Source organism: Rutilus rutilus (genome assembly GCF_951802725.1).
Source record: "Rutilus rutilus genome assembly, chromosome: 8".
In the NCBI taxonomy this organism is placed as follows: domain Eukaryota; kingdom Metazoa; phylum Chordata; class Actinopteri; order Cypriniformes; family Leuciscidae; genus Rutilus; species Rutilus rutilus.
The window spans coordinates 9,409,404-9,432,927 of NC_140222.1; the positions used below are offsets into that span (position 1 = coordinate 9,409,404).

The window sequence follows — 23,524 nt, forward strand, 5'->3', positions numbered from 1 at the left end:
GTTACCAACAAAGCATTTATCATGTTAAACAGTTCAAACATTAAGAAAATTTAGAGCATTATAAAAGCACAAGTGCTGATTTACGTCAATGTGAATAATCCTGCAGTAGATACGTGTTGATCTTGTAGGGATCTTCACAAGTCACGTGATCTCCCTCTTTCTCCATCTGTGAGAAAACATCCAATTACAGAATGTAACAAGAGAAAGCATTGTTCCATCACATTTGCACCATTGTTGTAGAAACTAGATGTACCGCATCGCGGTACAAAATATGACCGCCGCTCAGGCCTGCACTGGCTTTCCACAAAAATAAATGACGTGGAGTAATTTGGCTGTATTGCGTGTTTATGTATATACCTAAAAAAAGTAGTAGTATGTGCATGTGTGTGTGTGTGTGTGTGTGTGTGTGTTTGTGTATGTGTATGTCTGTGTGTGTGTGTGTCTGTGCGTGTATGTATGTGTGCGTACATGTGTGCGTGTGTGTGTTTGTGTGTGTGTGTCTGTGCATGTGGATTTGTATGTGTGTGTATGGGTGTGTGTCTGTGCGTGTGGATGTCAGTGTGTGTGCATGCTTGCGTTTGTTTGTATTCCTGCATGTGTGTGTGTGACAGTATCATCCTAAACCAGCAACACTTCGCTCAACAGCACCATCTACAGGCCGATGAGTGTACAGTCACTAAATGTGCACATAAATGAATTTATTTTATACCCCCCCATGGATGAAATTCTACGAAACTTAGCAGAGGATACCCCCAGAGGATGTCAAGTTAATCATACACATGAAATATGGTGCAGTTCTGAACATCTCCACTGAAGATAGGGGCGATTAAAGCAGAATAATATTGCATTTTCATTTTTTATGGGAGGGGCGCAAATCACAAATGAGTGATTATGGGCTAGGTTGATGTGGGCCCTTAAGAGCAACATACCATAAAAATTTCTTCATCCTCACAGCAAATTTGAAAGTGTTAAATTAACACTCATAGTGAGAAAATTAACACTTTTTCGGGGTTTATATAGGTCCACACTAAATAGAGTTAAACTAACACTTTAAATAGTGTTACTTTTTTTACACTTGCTTAGTGTAAAAACAACACTGTAAGTGTTCACCGTTAACACCATTAGTGTTCCCCTACCTCATTTACACCAAGATAGTGTGGAAACTACACTAGGTGTCTCAATATCTTAACACCAATAGATTTATTTCCACACTAATACAGTGTTCATTCAAAACCCTGATTAAGGTCATTCAATTTCACTAAAAATCTGTGCCTTCAATTAAATAAGTCAACAGGCTGTATCAGTTTGAAATTTTATTTTCAACACAGATGTAACAATTATACCAACACAAAAGTACAACATTTTCACCATCATCTGACCCATATACACTGCAGATCAAAAGGCCTGTAGAACTTCAAAGCTGTTGGCTTTTACAAGTTCACCCAACTCACAATATCTCTGTACTTTAAATGCATGACGTTCTGAAAAATGTTTTGTGAAAAGTTTATCGACAATAAAATAGACAGTGCTGCCAATGAAAAGTAACTTCAGAATCTGACTGAAAACAGGAATTTCATTCTCACATTGCATTGAGGTCTTGTCTATATTCTGTCCCATCTATTTGGACCCAGTCCATGAAATGAATGCTTGTCTGTTTGGGATTCTGTTCCTGCCAACTTTTCACCATTGTCAACTGCATTCCAACAAATGTTTTCATTGGTCCACACTCAACTTGACTCAATGATGTTGTTTCCCAAAGATTGACAACTGATGACTAAAGAATTTCAAAAACATTCCCAAATCTGTCAGTGTATTCTTAAAAACTCGCTCGAAACTTGCACTTACGGTTCAATTTTGCGAACACAGGCTGGATAATGCACCATAATGTGTGGTCTGCAGGAAGGTAAAGTTGACCAGGGCTTCCGCGTAGGACAAGTTGAAGACAGTGAACTTTCAAAAGTTCAAAGGCACTCAAGAAGTTGGTTTCAGAGCAAGGGATAAGGCACTTGTCCACAATGACGTAAAAGTGGTCGATCCTGCCCTTTGATCCTTCCTGATCCAAGTATATGGCTGGTGGCACTCCCTCACACTGAGATGGCCTTCAATACTGGTGCAGGACTGAAAAAAAATATTAAACAAGAAAAAAAACGAATTACAAGGTGAAATGATAAATGCATTAAACCTGGTGCTCTTAACTTGATCACATTCAAATGAACAAATAATAGAATTAAAATCAATTAAAAACAAAACAAAAAAAACTATATGACAAACCTTAACCTTATATGTGCCTGACAAAACCAGTTGGTATCATGCTTTGTGTATTACAGTGAAAGGTAATGTCATAAAAAGTAATCCCTTATTCAACAAACCTGTTTTTGATCTTCACCTCATTATGTAAGAGCTCCATTAACTAAACTAAAGGGTTAGTTCACTCAAAAATCCTGTCATTTACACACACTCAGGTTGTACCAAACCTGAATAAATGGGCCGCTTTGGGCAGCCATTGACTTCCATAGTAGGAAAAAAAAAATACTATTAGAGTCAATGGCTGCCCAAAGCGGCCCATTTACAAACTTTCTTTAAAATACCTTCCTTTGTGTTCAGCAGTACAAAGCGAGGGGAGAATTTTTTGAGCAAACTATCCTTAAGTGTGTCAGGTCAGAGAGACAAAATGTGCAGAGGGTTCAGTCCCAATGACCATGAATGAAAACCACTGCATTTTAGGGTTTATAACCCAAATCTTAATTTAAATATTAACAATGACTTTGCAACAGTAATGTGAGTTTACCTTATGGAAATGCACAAGTCTGTCAATAGCCTCTGTTGGACTGATCTTAGTCGTCTTTCTCTCTGGAGGCGGTGGCAGGAGATACAACAGCAGCAGGACAGATGAGTGAAATGGGACAGCGACTCCAAGCAAACACGTTTTGGGATCTTCCTTGAACAAGTTAAGGCACCAGGAGATGAACCCTTTTCCGCATCGTAGAAATGCTCCTGTGAAAAAGACGAGAACACTTTTTGCAAAATCTGAATAGTCATTACATAAATAGATAATAGAAACTGTTATTACATGCCACAAAAAAGGAGTATATAACTTCATGATTGTTTCAAATACACCTATACAAAAGATTCTTACATAGCCCTTTGTTGAAAACGGGTCTCTCTGGTTAGGGAAGAGAGAAATAATGCCCAAAGCATAAGTTTCCCACTGTTTACGGGTGGGGATCCTCCTGCAATATAAAAAAAATATATATATGGTTAATGGTAACTTAACTTTGTCTACATCAAGTGACACATCTGTGTGTATTTCTTGCATCTGTGCATTGAAGTCTTACCCATGAATCTCTGTCATGTGACAATCAACAACTTTAACAAGCTGACGTCTGGTGTGATGCTTTAAATGTTTAGTTGTCTGGTATTCGTCAAGCACTTCCTCACCACCAGATTTTTTTCCCAGTGCATCTTGGACAGTCTGATTAAACATGACCACAATACAGATGAACACATGAAGACTACTTAAATGGTGAAAATTATTATATGGACAAGTTAACCATAATGAAAAACATGCATACATACCCGTTTTGCTTTTACAGCGTCCATGTTAAAACTGTTGCTGACCATTGCTGTTTGATTTTGCATTGCTCTCTCCAACTCTTCATGGTCAGTTGAAGAGTGTGAAAGAGTGTCAGTGCATGTGCTGGGAGTTGAGGATCTTATGGGTGAAAACTCTTGACAGAGAAAAGCAAAACACCATTTTAATGTTTTCTCTGAAGGCATTCAATCAAACACGGCTTTGTCTAAATGTTTTTTACTTCTAAAGCAAGAATTTTCCATCACAAATCAAATTAAAGGGTTAGTTTAACAAAACTAAAAATGATGTCATTAATCACCCTCATTACTTCCAAACCCATAAAGACAGATTGAGATATCTTGATGAAATCAGAGCTTTCTGAACCATTCATAGGCAGCAACATCACTGCAAATTCAAGGCCTAGTGCTGCGCTGTCCTTTACTATGTGGATAGCGACTTTACTATCTGGGCCTTGGTGGTAATTACATTGCTGCCCATGGATGGTTCAGAAAGCTCTTGGATTTCATCAAAAATGTCTTCATTTGTGTTCTGAAGATTAACGAAGGTCTTACGGGTTTGGAACGACATGAGGGTGAATAATTACTGACATTTTAATTTTTTGGGTGAACTAACACTTTAAAATAAAATAGTAAAAATAACTATACACCCTTGTAAGTTCTCATTCTCATGCTCTTAACTGAAAAGTAATTTTAACAATAGCATGAAAAAAATAACGCACTAAGAATGAACAATACTTCTACAGCATTTGTTAATTTTAATCTCAACATTTGCTAATACATTATAAAAATCAAAAATTGTATCTGTTAACATGAATGCACTATGAACTAAAATGAACAAACAAACAGTTCTACTTTTATTAACTAATACTAAAGTTAATTAATGTTAGTTAACACATTAATGTTAACAAATGAGACCTTGTTGTAAAGTGTTAATATACCTCAAGCATATTTCTATATGACTAACGTTAAGTACATTTCTAAGTAGCACAAGCTTCTTAACTTACCTTCATTGAGAAAATCTTGTAATGTACAATCACTGAGCAATTTCACAAATTTCTTTACTCCTTGATGGTACTGAGCTTTTACCAGCATGATGAAAGCTGTTGGTCAAGAAAGATGCAGATTATGACATTGTTAATATTAAAGCAGTTCAAGCGAGCCACTGTTGTCACCCTACAAATGTTAACTAACATAACTAACATAAACTATGCAACTCTTACCTCAGTTTGCCAACGAACAATCAAAACGGCCTCGAGATCCAATCGGTGGTCTGTCGTGTTATCTGAAAGGAAATAACGTTACTCAGGCAATGTTTAAAAACGTAATATTATTCTGAATGGTGAGAAATGTAAACTAAACATGAAAATTGGTAAAAAATAAACTGGTTATAAACTATTATACCTGTTTGAACGCTCCTCTCCTCGTGGTCGTCCGCCATTAAACAAAAAGGAAATAATGTGCAAGGACCGGAAATTGGATCAACTCATCACCAGTGTAAATTATGTCAACTCGCTGTAATGACGCTGACTCTGACCACTGATTTACTCTGCAAGTGTTGATGCCATTCAAATCAACACCAGAATCAACACTTTTTAACTCTGAAAAATTAACACCATAAAAACAACTCTAAACTACACTGGATATTTTGCTGTGCTCGGTGCCACGGTTCAGGTAGTTATTTAGGAAAAACTGCATTTTTTGGTTTTGGGGGGGCCCAGCGCGGGGGGGAGGGAGGGGGGGGGGGGGGCATAGTGGCCCCCGGGACCAAACGAAATTTTTCCGTAGAAGTCTAGTGGGGCTACATGCCCACCAAATTTCATGTTCCCCGGTGTTTCGGTGTCCCTGGTATCGTTGACGAAAAATTTACGGGGGCCCCAGCGCAGGGGGGGAAGTGGCCCCCGGGGACCAAACGAAATTTTTCCGTAAAAGTCTAGTAGACCAACATACCATAAAAATGTCTTCATCCTCGGTGCCACGGTTCAGGTAGTTATTTAGGAAAAACTGCATTTTTTGGGGCTACATGCCCACCAAATTTCATGTTCCCCGGTGTTTCGGTGTCCCTGGTATCGTTGACGAAAAACAATCCCTATACCTTTGACAATCCCTATATGACCGCTTTCGCTAGCTACGCTAGCGGCGGTCATAATAATAGATAATATACGTCCAGGTTATTAATTGCAGAATGATGTCAAGACAGTGTGATCGGACGATCTTGTGTCACCCTGAAGGTTTTTATTATTATTATTATTTTTTTTAGGGGTACATTATTCTGCTTAGCTACAGTACTTGCCACATAAGTTAAAAAATGGATACAAAATACTGATTTGAATAGCACTTTAGTTTAGGGTCCAATTGTCACTATTAAAGTTGCTTATTAGTATGCATATTACTAGGATATTGGCTGTTATTATTAGTATTTATAAAACACATATTAATGCCTTATTCTGCATGACCTTATTCTACATCCCTTAATACTTACCAATACCTAAACTTAACAACTACCTTAATAACTATTAATAAGCAGTGATTAGGAGTTTATTGAGGTGAATTTGTAGTTAATATTAGTTAAAAATGAGAATTAGACCCTAATCTAAAATGTGACCAAATATTTTATTAGCTCTTTAAACGGAAAGCTTCCGTGAAGAAAAAAACTAGCACGCATTTTTAACTCTATTAAAAATAAATTAGTAAATGTTGAGACTGACCAATCAGAATCAAGCATTTCGGAGATCTGCGTAACGGTTTCTTTGTTGTATAAATAAATGACCAGAATGAAGCCACATCACACACAAACACAGTTCAGAGTTCGGTTTGGTATCTTACCTCATCCATGTACTTTCCACAGAAGATCGTTCAACTTGTTTTTCTTATTGGCTGCTATGGAAAAGTCACACATAAATAAACAGAAATTTGGCACAATAAAGGTGATAGTTTTTCTCTCACTATAGTATCAGTAGGTGATACTTTCTCTTTCTGGAGCTCCTGCAGTGACAGTTATTCACACCAACACCAGAAGCCAGAAGAAGAAGAAGAACAGCAACACTTAATCCTGCTACAGCTGAAGATGGACCTGAACCTGGAACAGAGGAAGACAGACAGACATCAGAGTGAATCTGACAGTCTGAACTTTTACAAACTCATGAAATAAAAGCAGGAGATTGTTGTGACAATTGTGTCACTCTGATGTGGCAGTGGAAGTGATAGAGACGATTATATTTTAATATTGAGTCAAAACTCACTTTTTTCAAACAGACTCAATGAATACATTTATTGGGTCGATGTAAAAGTTTCACTGCATTTTAAAATTGGTCAAGACACTGAATGATTAAATGATACTCACCAGTGACAGAAACACTGAAGTTCCTAAACCTGCTGTTGCTTTGTTGATAAGTTGTAGCAAAGGCTACCTTGAAAGATGATAAGGGCTGGTTTCAGGTGTGTTTAGCAGTGTAGGTGTGTCAGTCAGAACATGACAGAGATGTAAGAAATCAACTTGAACTGGTTTATTATGTCAAGTATGTGAAGATGAACATCAGAAGGGGGAGCCAACCACTAACATACACCTTAATAAAGAACTTGCAGGGACGTAGAAGGAGGCTTGTGTGGACTGCAATGGGCTTTAGGTACGTTATGGGTGACAGTGAGTCATTTGGGCCTCCTCAGGGGAAATCCAGGGGGTTTAAAGAGTTCCGAGGAGATAATAGTTGGTGTGAGTCCTTGGAATAGTGTCAAGCGAGCAAGCAATCATTGAGATGTGGGAACAAGAGGCACATATGGTCAAAGAAATGGAGTAATGTCATTGCTTAAATGAGTTTGTGCCAAGTCTTGATCTGATGGTAGTGTAACATACGAATTGTGCTGGTGTTTTGATGTGGTTTCCCTGTAACAGACAAAGAGCAGCACTCTAATAACAACAACACTATTACACATTATACGTCAGCAGTCTTACATATGCCACATTATCATAGCATTAATATACAAACTATTGACACCTCCCCTCATACATGAACATAATAATGCATGAACACAAGATATAATGTCGTATTGACAAGCATAATACTTATGTGACTCACAATTATATCCATCGTTTAACTGTTATTATTTATCAACATGAATTATTTTAACATTATAAACATTATCTATGAACACTGTTGTTACAACCCCCGAGAGTCTAGGGGGTACAGGGGTCTAACATTTAAAAAGAAATAAATAGGAGTGGTGTGCTGTACAACGAATCACAAGTCCATAGGAATACCGTGCAATAAACTGATACATTTATTCAGTACAAAAAGGTTATATAGGTAAGAGTGAATCAAAAACACCCACAAAGAATATAAATATATGTACAGTGGTTATTTACATGATTTTGTAGGATCAACAATACTACAAGGAGGAAGAGGGGACACGGGCAGCGCCAAAGAAAAGAAAATAACAAAACCAAACATAGTCTAACTTTTAAATAACCTCTAAACCTAACTTAGAAAAATTAAGAAAGAAAAGAAAGAAGTCTTCAGCATCCGTGACGCCCTAACTGATTTTCACTGACTACTCCAAAACCGAAAGTACATGGGGTGGCAGTGGCACTCACCCCTAACCTAATGAACTAACACAAATTGAAACCCTTACGTGTTGCAGTGTATGTCACGTGACATTTTACCTGTCTGCCTCTTCCAGGCCTAGTAACATACAGTGTGAACACTGTACAAACTATGTTACAAAGGGGAAGAAACGAATTCAAAAATTGATTTTAACATGTACTCAAGTCAAGCAACACAAACAAAAGGGTTTACAACAATAAACAGCAGGATAATGTGGGAAAATAACAGACATCGACAAAAAGCAGTGTCTCTACAGAGAGGTCTGGCGTGCTCTTTTATCTTAGGTGGTCTTTTCCCATCGGCGATAGATAGACGTCAGCGTCTGATGAAGATTGTCAGACTATTGGACCAATCGGGTACCTACGAAAGTGAAAGTAAACAAGAAATGCGGGGAGAGAAACAAAGAGAAACAAAGAAAAACACGCACATGCAACACAAGGATGTAACAACTGTAGATCGACATATGTTATGAGATAGCACAGATGAATTGGCATCGTGCCTATAGAGAGCCTAAGTCCCTCCCCTTCCGGTCGACCACCATGGGACCTTAGTTCGGAAAAATATTGTATGGTAGGCAATGGCGAGAGACAACAAATATTTTGATCTCGTTTGAATTGTGCCCTGATTTACACATATGATGTTTGTCAATTTAAAATATGCATTTTAAAGTCAAGAGAGTCGCAGCTTGATGTAAAACTGCTGAGGTATAAGACTGTGAAAATACGTAATTATAAAGACTACAAACCCAGAAGGCGCACATGCGACGTCATACCTTTTCTCGCAATGAATGAAGCTAACTTTACTGAAGCTAACGTCTGACATTTTTAAGTCTAACATTATAATCGTAACGTTACGCCGTCATGCCTGAGTGTTTTGAGCCAGAATACACACATACGAGCAACGGATCGTATGTAGAAGCGGTCGAAGTCTCGGACGTGGAGCTCTCGTTTATAAACTGTCTATTGGAGCTCTCGGCATCTCGAAAACACCGCGCTGATATTGATTCTCGTTTTAGTTATCCTTTTTTATCCAAAGTCTGCTTGCCATGGTCCATAATGTTTGAACGAAACAACATTGTTTCGTAACAAGAAGTAACAAGAGGCGAAACTCCGTTGCAGTTTTGACAACAGCCACTAGGTGGCGCTTCGGTAGCGCGGCCGCCATTTTGGACTGAACCAACGGCTTTACCGTTAGCACAACTACTGTACAGCATTAACATTATGTCTGGAAATAATGGGAAACAAAGAAAACAGTGTTCTGCCATCAGCTGCAACAACTACCAGTGTACAACCAATCAACTAGCATTTCATAGATTCCCCAAAGATCCAGAGAGGTAAAGTAGAAAAGGTTTTATTAACTTTAAAGTGAGCTAACGTCAACGATAACAGGTGCTGTAACGTTAATGTAAGCTATCCCATAACCGCAGTAACAGTTTGCTAATGTTATGTATTTGGTCGAAATGGTCAAGACTCGAAATGGCTTTTTAAATCGCATACTTTCAGAGATATATGAACATCTAACCTGGCAAATGACCGCTTTATTAATTCATTGTTATCACTAAATTAACCCTTTAACTGACACCTTTTTTTTCGCATAAACATGAAAATCACTATCCAAACTTAAATGGTTGTAATTCAAGAATGCTTTGGAATTTAGACCTATGGTTGGTCTTGTTTTAATTTGTCAGATTATTGTTGAAGTGAAATAAATTATGAAAGTGAAACAGAAAAAAGTTATATAAGTTTGAGTTTATTAAAATGTACAAATTTAAAAATATAATTATTTATATTTTATATAAAATATATATATATATAACAAAATATATTTTACTCTAGAACTGCAAGAAAATGAAAGCAAAAAAATCTGAACAAGTTGTGTTCCACATTTTAGGTTGATATGTTGATATCTCGCTCCCTCACCCTTTCTGCCGTGCTCTAACGTTCCACGGTTTGGAGCTGCGCGCTCTTGCTCGCTCGCTCTAGATTCCAGGTGATTTTAGCTAATTTGCGGGCATCAGGAAGCCGCTATCAATATGCGGGAGACTCCCGGATCTTCCGGGAGACATGGGATGTCTGCTCTAGAGATATTAAAAACTAGAAACTACTTTTTAGTGCATTTTAACCGCTTTTGAATTTGAACCGGTATCGTTCAATTCTATGACAGCTGTGTTGCGTTCAGTCCAAGATGGCGGAGCTGCAGCTCTGCGCATGGTTGAGTTTGTTGCAATGGAACGTTCTATTGAGTTTCGCCTCTTGGTACTTCTATACTCTTTGATCAGAGGGCTCTGCTCAGAGCTCTTGTTACCATGGCAGTACGAGCGGAAACCATAGGCGGAAACCAGGGACAACGCGGATATGACGCCATTGACTGCGACAAAACGGAAATAAAGACACGGTCCGTGTCTTCGAATTAAAATATTAATTTCTCTGGATTTAGAAGTTAATTGGAACTGTCGGGATAATGTAAATACACAACTTTAAAAAATATATAACATAGATATAGTGATTTTTTTATATTTTTAAAGCAAAAAAAATACATATTGTGCCTTTAATTTAGTAGATAAATTTAATTTAAAACTTAAGCAGAGTAGACCAATCACAACAGACTGGGCCATCTGACCAATCAGAGCAGAGTAAACCATTCACAACAGACTGGGCCATCTGACCAATCAGAGCAGAGTAAACCATTCACAACAGACTGAACCATCTGACCAATCAGAGCAGAGTAAACCATTCACAACAGACTGAACCATCTGACCAATCAGAGCAGAGTAGACCAATCACAACAGACTGAGCCCTCTGACCAATCAGAGCAGAGTAGACCTGACCAATCACAACAGACTGAACCATCTGACCAATCAGAGCAGAGTAGACCAACCACAACAGACTGGGTTTAGAGAGAATGAATGAACAGTTTTCAGCCTCTTTGAGAAATTATGTAATGTTCAATGTTCCTGTGTTTTTTGACATTGGATGCTTGTGAATCTATTGTAGGAGACTCCAAAACAAAACAATATAGAAACCTTTAAAATAGCATAATAGGGCACTTTAAGCAATACAATTTGCAGAATGACAGTACATTTAATTTCATGACATTTTTAATGTATTTTTACAGTATTGTATTCTACAGGCCTCATTTTCGTGGAATATGAATGTAGTTTCATCTGTTGGATAGAGAGTGTGTGCATGAGCAAAGGTGTCAAGTAACAAAGTACAAATAATTTGTTACCTTACTTAAGTAGAAATTTTGGGTATCTGTACTTTACTGGAGTAATTATTCTTCAGCCAACTTTTTACTTCTACTCCTTACATTTTAAAAATAGCCTCGTTACTCCTCTTTCATTTCGCCTTGTTTTCATTCCGGCTTGTCAAAAAAACGTTGCCCTCAGATTCCTGCATCTAAGCTTGGATGTACATTTACATTCCAATAAAGGTTTGATAACATGCCTCTGAAGTTGGACTTTTTGCATCATTACAATACTTATAGGCAACTAGTCATCATATCTTCCGCTCCATGAAACACATTACTGCTCAGTATGGTTCTTTAATGTATTTGCATTGTACTAAAATTTTTCAACATTGACATTTTATAATAACATTATAGTCATTATGGCCTTTATAAAAATGTTTTTTTGAGGAGGTGATGGGATAGTGCACTAAAGGCCCCTGTGGCGCGGCCTAAGCTTTTGTCCTTAATGGCATTTTTTTTTTCCTTCCATTACTTTTACTGATACATATAGCAACAGTTTTAATGTGAAATAAAGTAAATACAGAATCAGTGAATGCTAATGTCTGACAAAAAACTCTCTGTGATATCTGTGAATGTGAAATATTGATATACTGTACATCATACAGTATACTATGGGTATGTGAAAAGAAAAGATTGATGTTCAGCAGCATATGCATCTCTCTATATTTCCATGATTTGCATATTAATGCAGTGAGCTTGCAGATAAGCAAGTTTCAGTAGAAGTTATTTCCAGCTCTAGTTTCCCCTATTCTTGTTTTTTTTTTTAATTGTTTTTTATATATCATATGTTGGTCTGTCAATGACAAAAACAAGTGAATAATTTTAAGAATGTATGTATGCACAAGGTTTACAAGGTTTAATTAAAAACATTTTCTATTATCATAGAGCTTAAGCTTTGTTGCAACCGCTAGCGTGTATCATGACAAAAGCTAACCACCATCATCATGTCATGTGACTGATGCTCTATATTAAAACTTCCTTCAGCAGACTGTGAAAAACACATGATTATCTGACACTATTAAAAGCCTCCAAGAAACATTACTGCTTTTATATAGTCATTAATGTAAAGAGATGCTTTTTGGCAGCAAAAGTTTATAATTACAGTCTTTTTTAAGGCTATGCTAACCAGCTAAACCGTGAGCCCCTGTTGATATGGACGGTTCTTTGAGCCCTGCTCAGGGATTGATACAGTAGTGGTTAAAAGTGATGTCTGGAGGGATGTTTGCACAATATTTGCTTTCAATAACACTTCAGGATGTAGCCTTTGAATTGAGACACAGCTAATGTGCTCATCAGCCCCGCTCACACCGCCAGCGACACGCAGCAACAAAGCAACATGATCTCATTCATTTCAGTGGAGAGCTGTCGATTTACATGAGCAAAAGGATGTAAGCGTGTCCAGAGATGTGAGAAAGTTGAGATATGCTTAACTTTCTGCAAATGAAGAGCAACTGGCAGTTTAATGATAGTTACAAACAGCTTGAGGAAGCAAAATGTAGTATGTTTGTCTTTAAAATGCTAAAGAGGTATGGGACTAATCTAAGAAAAAACAGTCAACGATCAAGCCACAATAGACAAACACTTTTTTCAGAGCATGATTTTGTAAATGCTTGTTCCTTCTCTGGCTGCAGTAACTTATACACCAAATGTTTCCTGTATTTGTAACAAAGTGGCCAGGAGGAATATTGCACCATTTTTCTATGAAAATCTTTCAGGAATATTATTATATTGGCTAAAATAGGCAACTTCAGAAGGTGATTTTTTTTTCTGTTTAATGTAAAAGTTAATTTACTCTCGTGCTTCGTCCATCCACAGAATATCATCGGCTTCTTTTGTGGTGTCCTTCCTTGCTGTTTTAGTTCAGAGATAACCAGATTTTCCATCAGAGATTAAGTCTTTCACTAACACTTTAGCTGAAGATTCTTCTTAACATTGAGCATTAGCCGCTATTTCATCATAAGAGCAGAAGCAGTGCTGAACTTCCTCCATTTATAGACATATTACAGTGGACTGATCAACATCAAGGTTTTTAGAGAAATGTCTAGAGAACTTCTTTAAGAATCCATCTTAATTTATTTTGAATAGAAAACTGAACTGCAACTTATCCATTCTTGATAGGACAGATTTCTGTTCAGTTAACTTTTAAGTCAAGATACTTTAACCAACATGTGCTGTAAACATTTACAAAATATTTTCAGTGAAGTCATGAAATACATGTATTTATTTGTTGTTGTGACTGCAGATCAGATTCAATTCTGTTTCTGGTTTATGCAGAAATTGAGTAGTAAATGAGATTACTAAATTAATGTAGTCCAAACAATAGTGTGAGTGGTCATAAACGATATTGATATCATCAATGCGACGACACACATCTCAACAAAAACATGACAGACTGTGGTTTAGGAGAAAAAAACAAAAAAAAAAACCCAACAGACACAGACTGACACAGACTGAAGCAGTTTTCACATCAGTTGACTCTCTACACGACTCTTAAACATTTCCTCTTTTCTAAACTGATGAAGAAAATGTTTTGCTCATTCGTTTTTTGCTGTTTGTGTTTTTGGCATCTGGTTGGTGAGTTCGAAACATTTTTTTATAGTTTCAATTGTACCAGAATCATGAATCAAACTAAGATATCACTGTGTTTGCTTAGTTTTACTGGCATCTTACTGTAATTATTGAAATCTGAAGTCTTAGTGTTATAAACGTCCCTCGGTTGTTTCCATCTGAAGGAACAAAGTTCTGCAATATAAATAATGGGATTCTCAAACCAGAGACCAGAGAAACCAGAGAAGAGAATAGGCAAAATTTTAAACAAAAATGTACTTTTCTATTTTCCAAAAGCTTAATGTATAACGCAGGATAACTTGCTTTGATTTATATCAGTTTGATCAGGTAATGTACAGTATGTGTGTTTGTAAGAGGACTGTATACTGTAATACTGTTCATTCAGAACCTCTAGAGATTCCGTGAAACGTGTCTTACTTTGATTACTATAATAACTGATCATTATAAATGATGATCTGAAAGATCGTTCTATTGTGTTTTGATGAACACTGAAAAGGCTGTTAGCTCATGTGTTGATACAATAAATGTGAGAGATTAAACATGTACTAACAAAAGCACAACAGCAGAAGAACTAGTTTGTTGTAATTTTAGAGATTTGAAACGTTGCCCCTATAGTGAAAAAGGTACAATTCAGAGATCTGTGTTTTGATTTAGTAAATTGATTTTTGGGCATCAAACACAGAAGGTGTTCATATATAAGATCATGACTGATGATGAGGGTAGGTCTATATTTTTGCAAATCCTCACAATCCTTTATGTATGTCGTGAATGTCCGAGCTTTATGTACCCAAAACAGATCTGTCACCGCTGTCGTATTTTGCCTTGTAACGGCTGCCTGTGGCTTGATTTCACTTCTGATGCTTAAGTTCAACAAGAGACGATGCTAAAGGTATACCAGCTTAAATACTCACTTTTATTTGAAAGGATCTCACTTGACCGCAGTGTCAGAGTCTCACTTTAATATCAAATCCAAAACAAATGTCTGTGATCATTTCACAAGCTAAAGTTAAAACTTGATTAAACCAATGTTAAAGGGATAGTTCACTTTGAAATTAAATTTTGGTATGTTTTAGCTTACCTGAAGGGCATCCAAGATGTAGGTGTCTTTTTTTTCGCAGTAGTTTCAATTTTGATATTTTTAGGTCAAACCGTTCTTGTCTGTTAGTCATATAATGCAGGTATATGGATACTGACTCAAAGAGCTTGCACAAAGTCCAAAATAAAACAGTTCCCCTAGATGTCGCCTTGGTTACTGCAGTTCATTGGAACGAAACCGTAGCCAAGCGACATCTAGTGTATATATCTATACCCGCCGAGCCCTCAGATCATTTGGACACGGCTGTGTTATAAGAGCTAAAAACTATATAAATACTGTTCGTTTTCTCACACAAACCGCTCGTTTCGTGTCTTAGGCCATCAATGTGTACTTACGATGGGGAATTGTTTAATTTGGACGATGGGGAACTGTTTTATTTTGGACTTTGTGCAAGCTCTTTGAGTCAGTATCCATATACCTGCATTATATGACTAACAGACAAGAACGGTTTGACCTAAAAATATCAAAATTGAAACTACTGCAGAAAAAAAGACACCTACATCTTGGATGCCCTTCAGGTAAGCTAAAACATACCAAAATTTAATTTCAAAGTGAACTATCCCTTTAAGATATTTATTTAAACATTAACAAGAACTTCGACGTGTGACTGAGAAACTCTCTCTGTTCTCCAGTGTTTGCTGATGCAGTGAAGAACTTTTCAGTGAAGGAGGGAGATTCAGTCACTCTAGAATCTGGTGTCACTCAAATACAGACACATGATCTGATAAGATGGTGGTTTGAACCTTTAAACACTAAAATAGCTGAAATTGATAAAGATGCTGGAATCTTCAAAACATCTGATGTTCCTGATGGGAGATTCAGAGACAGACTGAAGCTGGATCATCAGACTGGATCTCTGACCATCACAAACACCAGAACCACAGACTCTGGAGAATATAAAGTGACCATCAGTCGCAGCGGGGAAAAGGCCACAATCATATTCAATGTTACTGTATATGGTGAGTCACAATTACAGGTGTGCTTCTGTATACTATTTATTAGTAAAACTGATTTTAAGGGCACTACTCATATTTCCTTTAAAAAATATGAAAATGTAATATGGTTTAAAATAACTATTTACATAAGTTTTAGAATACTTAATGGAGTCATGAACTGTTTTATAATGTTGCCTGGGGTGCACTTATAATGTTAGTATGATTTTTACATCAAAAATTGAACGCTCTGTTTGAAGAAATGTGTCTGTGTGAGACTTCAGTGTAAACACCCACTGCTGTGATTGGCTGACAGCTTTGCTTATGAAATATCTGGAACTCTCTCAAAAACTTTTAGCATGTTTTTTACTATTACAGCTAACTAATTGTGAAAAGTGTTGTTAATAGCATTATATTTAGATCCAATTCTGAAGCATTATATGTAGATAGTGGCATTTTAGCCGATCATCAGAGATAGAAAGAGTAATAAAATATTGTACTTAAGTAAAAGTAAAATTGCTTAAATTAAAATTGAAAATGCTCATTAGGCGTTCTCTCAGAGCATCTTTGGAAATGTCAATGTATTCATGTCCTGTTTGTGAGATGCTGAAACACCATGAGTCGCGTAGCCTACTTGAGAATGTATATGAAATGGCGGCTTTATGCGAGTTCACACTGCACGATCTTATAGCCTTAGTCACGAATAATGCAAGATGGAAAGCAATATTGGCATTGAATATTGATTTATAGGCTACAGTTTTTTACCAGAACTTGAATGTGTGACTGAGAAACTGTCTTTCTCCAGTGTTTGCTGATGCAGATGCAGTGAAGATCGTTTCAGTGTCAGTGATGGAGGGAGATTCAGTCACTCTAAACTCTAGTCCTACTAAAATACAGACACATGATGTAATACCGTGGATGTTTGGACCTCAAGGGACTAAAATAGCTTATGTTGGGGATACAAGCTTCTACACATACGATGATGTTCCTGATGGGAGATTCAGAGACAGACTGAAGCTGGATCATCAAACTGGATCTCTGAACATCACAAACACCAGAACCACAGACTCTGGAGAATATAATGTATTCATCAAAGGCAAAACAACAGACACCAAATACAGATTCATTGTTACTGTCTATGGTGAGTAGAGAATAACAGGAATGCTTGTTCTGTCAACTCTTTATTAGTAAAACTAATGTTAAGATGGGGTTCTTACCTGTTTTAAAACTATGATGATTGGCCTTTAGTTCAAAAACACTTGATGGACCTCTATCCCACATCTTTCAAGAACAAATGCAAATACATGAAAATATAACACTGTAATTTGGGGTTTACAATCCCAAGCTGGTGGTCTCTAAGGCATGAAAGTTCAATGTGTTTGAAGTTTGTCCTTATATAATATCTCTGAAGGAATTGCACAAAATATATAATACTTTTTACTTAAAATGAAATGTTGAACTCTGTTTTAGCTAAATTTGGGTTAATTATATAGCATTTTTCTCAGTAGCATGATTATTGAGTTTAGCTATAAGAACAAAATGGCTGATGAGATGAGAGTATATAACAGTAAGATCAGGCCTTTTCATCATTTATCTTAGATAAGACAGTGGGATTTACAGACATAAACCTGCCACATTCATTCATTAATGTGTTGATTTATCGATACTTAGGCTATAACTTAAGATGCCAGACATGATGAATGAGCTCATGTCATCTCATGTTTTTAAAACTGTTTTATTTAATTTTTTTCTTGTGTGGAGCAGAAAATTAGATTTTTTAATTCACGATCTAAGTCAGCTTGTTGAAAATCTTAATTTATTTTATTTGTTTCATTATTTTCTCCAGAAGGCCACGCCCCCTGTTGTGATTCAGTTAAGGCTGTGCTGCGATTGGTCGCTACTGCGCTGATGGGCGTGGCTTCTGCGGCTGCTGTTGTTCTCCTGGTCAATGACGACAGAGGCAGAGCTTCAAGATGTAAAACGGAGAAAACAGAAGAAATATCATAAAAATGGTGGCATATATTGGATTTTTAATGGTAATTAAAATATGTGTGGTCTAATTGTTTAGTGATGGCAAAACGAAGCTTTGCTTTCCTATTATCTCCATCTGAGGCTAAAACTGAATATTCTTTAATATTTCATTTTATTCTTTAAATCAACCCATTTTAATTTCCTTTCATAAATGCATGCAGCAACTCCACAAATACAAATGTACAAATATTTGTCACACTGATAAATCACTAGAGTTTAACTGATACCGAACTGATATACAGCTGTGATCATAAATATGCCTATATTATAACTAAAGGGGAGTCATAATAAGAATAAACTATGAATTCAGATTCAGAATGAATGACGGTTGAATAAAAACACATTTACAGCATTTAACAGTTTATTTCATAAAACAGTGTAAATGTACACATCATAACACATGGGAGCAAATACAGTGTAAGAGATCAAGAATCCTGAATATATTTTTTTTTTTTTTTTTTTTTTCTCCATAAGGATTTCACTCAAATAGTTAAAAGAAATTAACCAAACAACCAACCTTCAATATGAATCAGTACAAAGTTTGGTATAAAGCAAAAAAACAAAACACAAAAACTAAAACAATGCATGCACTGAGACAAAAATGCATTTGCCCACCTATCTAACTTTAGGAAAGAAGGTGAATAAGCCCTATTTCTAAAAACGGTGGAGTGTTCCTTTAAATTGACTTTGCCACAAGCAGAGAATCAGAACCAAATATTTATTGTGCACAAGTTTTATGAACTAAATCACGAACCCATAGCTTACCTAAACAAAACACATACACACAATCATACAGTGACTAAAAAATTGGAACAGAACAGAGGAATGAACCTAAGGGTCATTTAAACATGAAAAAAAGCAACCATCATATGAAATATATTACAAAAATGTATGTCACAAACAACAAATAAATATTTTAGACCAATGCTCGCTGGATGGAGAAAGAGGAAACATAGATGCATGCTACGTCCGCTTCTCCATTGAATACATGCCAGGACAGACTGGTAAAGTTCAAGGCTGTTGATATGGGAGATGAATGAGATGATTGAAAGGAGAGAAACATCGGGGAACTGCATGTTATATGCAAAGTGGAATCCTTTGAAACATCTCCATGCAGTCACATAGGATTGGATGGTTCTGGGTGAAACTGAGCTGGCCGGCCGGCCGGGACTGAATCTGCAGCGAGGCTTACTGAGGGCCTGCTGCGGAAGTCTGATGCTGTAGGGAGGCCTGTTCCTTCGCGTGAACACTGAAGAGGCGGCATTGTCCGAGACGGGAGCGTGGTTCATAATTAGTCATAGCATATTTCCAGTATGTGCCTCAGGCTTGCATAGTTCCTCTACTCACTCATCAATCCTCGGTAGTCCTTGGCAAACTTTGACAGTTGGTTGAACCATTCGTCATCAACCCGGTTTGAGTCAGTTCAATTAATGGCTCGAACGGTTCCTTCCCTAGAACTGGCTGAAAAGAACATTTTGTTCAAGTATTGGCCATCACTAGGATAGTTCCTTGTCTGGTATTGTTTGTATCAAGTATTCTGTTTCTCCTGCACGTTTATGTTGCTGATTAAAGGTAGGGTAGGTAGGAATTGTCTAAAAAACTTATTTTCCAAATTTGTTTAAATTTTATTTATACATCAATACATAATTAAAATGTAAGTACTCTGAAAAAGAAAGTATAAAAATCGAGTGTCTGTAGACCTCTCACGACTGTTTTAAAGACAGCTCATTATTTCCATTCATTCCACCCCCTCCCTTCTGGGCTCCATCCAAAGCCACGCCCCCAAAACACATGAACGCGCGACTCCGACCGCTGAGCTGAAGACGCATTATTTACCTGAGACGAGCAGAGAGGAAGGAGCGCAGTGCATGTAGTGACATCAAGTCAGAATCACATGTAATAAAAAAAAATCTAATGCTAATTGCTTATGAATATAAACAAATAAGATGTATTTTAGTACTCACTATCAAGCTAGCATATTGATTTTGGTAAAGTTTAAATTTAAAATATATATTTTTTGATTCGCTAACGAGCTAGTTATATAAGCTAAAAACAGGTTGCATTGAAACATGTTTTTCCATTACCATCAGTACATAACTTATATGGTGTTCTGCATGTAGGGGTGGGAGATATTGACAAAAATGAATATCTCGATATTTTTTTTCCAATATCTAGATATCGATATTCAGGCGATATTTTTGCCATCCTTCAAAGAAATGTGTGCAAACTGGCAAAGAAGGTCCAGTTGGTCTTTTGACTTGCTGCATTTGACCTATATTATTGTAGGCTATAGAAAAAAACAATAAAGGAGCTAACTAAACAGAATCTGTGGCAGCCCCTACTTTTTCCACTTACAAAAAAAAACTTAACTAGGCACTTCTTGCAACAGTGATTATTAAATCAAACAACAATATTGTTGATGATCAATTCAAAGTAAAAAAAAAACATTTTCAAAACGGTATAAATCCATCCATTTTTCCCCAAAACGTTATAAATCCATCAATTGTTTTTCCAAAAATGTATGGTTTGTCTTTTAAAAAAAGTCTTTTGTCTTTTATTTTTCGTGTTTGCATTTATGAGGAAAAAACAATATTAGGCTACTTGACAGTTCTCCATCATGGACGCGAGCGCTCTGATAGCGGCACTAAGACTTTCAAACTTTCACAGAGACCTCAAAACAGAAAGCACAAAGCCTTTATTTAAAACGAATTTCGTTTTGTATTAATTGTATCTTAATTTTAATATTTTTTTCATTAACCAATTTCCTGGATTAAATACATATGTAGCCTAAATATAGGCTATCAATCACAACACAAGGTGCTTGAACTGGAGATTATATCATCGTGAACCGAAACGTAGCCTCGCCTCACAGGCCTAAAAAATGTGAAATATATTTACAGAAATCTGGTTCTAAACAAAACCATCCAAAACAAAATAAAACTATGTAGCCTAATAAATGTGCATTTCTCCGGTGCGTTCACTAGCCTACTGCGAAGTTCGCGAGTCAATAGCCTATCGTCAACTTCATCTTTGCAGCCGACACAGAAATTAATAAACAATTAAAATGTCTTATTGCAATATTTTACATATTCATAATCATTACTTTTGCTGGTTCTTTGAGGCAGCTTTTTAGGTTTATGGCGTTTTGGAAAAGAGCTCTTCACGTGGCTACAAACACCGTTTCACCAAGGCACAGCGGCCCTTCAGCACATAAGAACAAAAAGAGAAAAAGCACGGACTTACTAATTACGAAACTTTGATGAGGTTGAACTGGTGAAACAGTCACAAATTCCTCTGCAACTCAAACCTTCTCAGTATGAGTTATGAAGGAAGAGAACAGCATTACAGTTTTCAGCGCGTCCTCCTTTGATTGCTGTGTTGTGACTGGAAAAGTGCGTGCAGGAGCACATGCGCAAAACGTAGGTTTGTAAAATGTACTTTTGTAAAATAAAAATAATTTTAGGGCGAAGCAGAGGAGGTCGTGCAAGAGCCCGTGGCGTGCAACTAGAGTCCGAGGAAGTAGAGGCCGAGGACGGGGTGGTCGCTGGAAAGCCACGCCTGACACACGTTTTATTTCTTTGTTTATCCAAAGACTTTTTGTTCATTACCTTTTCTTGTACTGTCTTCTTTTTTTTGCCTTGTTTGCCTTCGCTAACTGCATATGCCGGTAATGTGAATTTTGATTGCTCTTTCTCTGCCATTGTTTTGCTATTCCTAGGTTCCGTGCCTCTTGAATTCCTCAAATCAAACGTGCGCGCGCAAGTGGGCAGATCCCGTGGCAAAAGGGTGGTTGCCATGGTTGCGAGAGAGAGTGACAGTCGCCTAAGCCAATCCTTTGTTTCGTCCCGAATGGAAATAATGAGCTGTGTTTAATGCAGATTAAACGGTCTAGAGTCACTTGATTTTTATACTCTTTTTTTTCAGAGTACTTACATTTTAATTATGTATTGATATATATAGAAAGTTTAAACAAATTTGGAAAAAAGTTTTTTATAAATTCCTACCTACCCTGCCTTTAAAGCTCTCTGTTTATTTCTGATTCATGTGTGTGAATAGACTGCACATGACAATGAGAAACTCTCATTTAAAATATTTGTGAACATTCTGAATATTTGTGATTTATTAAACTTTGACCCCTGAAATCTTATTATTGCATCAAGTTGGTTATCAACTATAAACATCCAACAAATAAAAAATAAATGACTTGGCAGAAAAAATATTTCATCTTAATGTTTTATATATATATTGAAATTTGCTGTTCTGAACCACTTTAATTACATCACAAATATTTTATAAAGACAATTATCAAAAAGACAGTATACTTATACTTTATCTCTAAATAATGCTGCAGTTACTTTTATATTTTTATTTATTTAATTTGTGAAGTTGCTTTGTGTTTGTTTTGACTGTCTCACCTGTGAAGTTCTGCTTCCATGTGGAAAAAAAAACTTTTTTGGTGTACATTTATCACACCATGACTGAAAAAAATATATTTACAAATCTTTTAAAACTTTTTTACAGAGTAAATCTCATTTTCCTCTTGTTATATTAGCTGTATGTAATACTTGCCATTTTGCTTGTTTCTAGGTGTTAAGTCCTGCGGCGACAGTAATGACTAGCAGACCAACAGCAACACATATTCCTGATGCAGCTGAAGACAAACCTGAATCTGGAACAGATGAAGAGAAACAGACATTAGTCTATCTAAAGAGAAATCAGTCATCAATTTGACCTATTTACAACTTTCTGCTTCGGTTATTGGTTTTAAAATAAATGGCATGGTAAATCTTTAATGATAATGGTCAAACATCATTAAAGTAGGGACACACCTAAACAACACCAAAGAACTAGCACTGATAAAAGCCAACTGTGTTGTCACCTCATGTTGCCTGCGTCACAGAATGAAATATGTACTTGAACACACCGAAAGGACTGCAGGCGACTGTCAACAAGCAGCAAGCTTGTTCTGTGCCTGCGTGTAAAAGATATAACTCTCTATTAAGCAGATATTTTAATCTATATCCGTTATTAAAAAATGGAAAGTGAAACTAACACTGCAGGTGCAGCGCTTGTCTGAAAGATGAAGATGAGACAACAATACAAGGGTATTTAATGAAAACATAAACTCAGGTAATCTACAAAGCTCAACAGAATTGCACTTTGAATTGCCATAATGTGAAATTAATTCCTTTCTATGTAAAGCATTTTGAAAAACGTTTTTAATTTTCTTTGCTTTTGGGATTATTTTTATTCCTTTCCATGTAAAGCACTTTTCACTGCCTTGCCAACAGTGTACACAAACAACAAACAACAACTGAAGAGTGAACAAGGAGGAACTTAAATAGATAATGAACTAAATGATAATCAGCTGTGACAATTAATCTGTGTCCATGGAAACTAATGATTGGTGGGAAACTAAGACAAATGCTTGCTTGGCTTGCTCAGTTGGGGAAATTTAA

General features: G+C 36.6%; 3 protein-coding genes across 6 annotated transcripts in view; 1 reads left to right on the forward strand and 2 right to left on the reverse strand.

Moving 5' to 3' along the window:
• Positions 1 to 1,300: 1,300 nt before the first annotated feature.
• Positions 1,301 to 5,238, reverse strand: LOC311296230 (uncharacterized protein). Its single transcript, XM_084417905.1, has 8 exons — positions 4,993 to 5,238; positions 4,812 to 4,873; positions 4,596 to 4,691; positions 3,577 to 3,728; positions 3,336 to 3,472; positions 3,137 to 3,230; positions 2,789 to 2,994; positions 1,301 to 2,118 (listed from the first exon to the last, which is right to left on the reverse strand). The coding sequence occupies exons 3-8, from the start codon at positions 4,681 to 4,683 to the stop codon at positions 2,085 to 2,087; spliced, it is 711 nt and encodes a 236-aa protein (XP_084274031.1). The 5' UTR covers positions 4,684 to 4,691; positions 4,812 to 4,873; positions 4,993 to 5,238; the 3' UTR covers positions 1,301 to 2,084.
• A 9,471-nt stretch (positions 5,239 to 14,709) lies between these two features.
• On the forward strand, positions 14,710 to 18,426 carry LOC311295589 (uncharacterized protein; the record flags this gene model as incomplete). Its single annotated transcript, XM_084417054.1, has 4 exons — positions 14,710 to 14,725; positions 15,735 to 16,061; positions 16,840 to 17,175; positions 17,881 to 18,426. 4 exons carry the CDS (start codon positions 14,710 to 14,712, stop codon positions 18,039 to 18,041), a joined length of 840 nt encoding a protein of 279 aa, XP_084273180.1. The 3' UTR covers positions 18,042 to 18,426.
• The window catches only part of LOC311294941 (uncharacterized protein), a 60,822-nt gene continuing 55,710 nt past the window's right edge, over positions 18,413 to 23,524 (reverse strand). For 2 of the 4 annotated variants that reach the window (XM_084416057.1, XM_084416056.1), the window contains exons 4-5: positions 22,635 to 22,734; positions 18,413 to 19,526 (exon numbers count right to left, since the gene is read on the reverse strand). In XM_084416057.1, coding sequence (XP_084272183.1) covers positions 22,649 to 22,734 — 86 coding nt within the window. In that variant the 3' untranslated portion in view covers positions 18,413 to 19,526; positions 22,635 to 22,648. Of the gene's footprint in view, positions 19,527 to 22,480; positions 22,544 to 22,634; positions 22,735 to 22,944; positions 23,038 to 23,524 lie in introns of those variants that run through there. The other 2 variants (XR_014628147.1, XM_084416055.1) reach the window with 2 other exon arrangements.

Bases quoted from the DNA above. Each gene is read 5' to 3' on its own strand.
- LOC311296230 (XM_084417905.1), bottom strand. From the start codon at position 4,683: ATGCTGGTAAAAGCTCAGTACCATCAAGGAGTAAAGAAATTTGTGAAA. The intron at 3,231-3,335 runs GTAAGACTTCAA...TTTATATTGCAG, and splicing joins CACATGACAGAGATTCATGG to GAGGATCCCCACCCGTAAAC. The intron at 2,119-2,788 runs GTAAACTCACAT...ATTTTTTTTCAG, and splicing joins GACTTGTGCATTTCCATAAG to TCCTGCACCAGTATTGAAGG.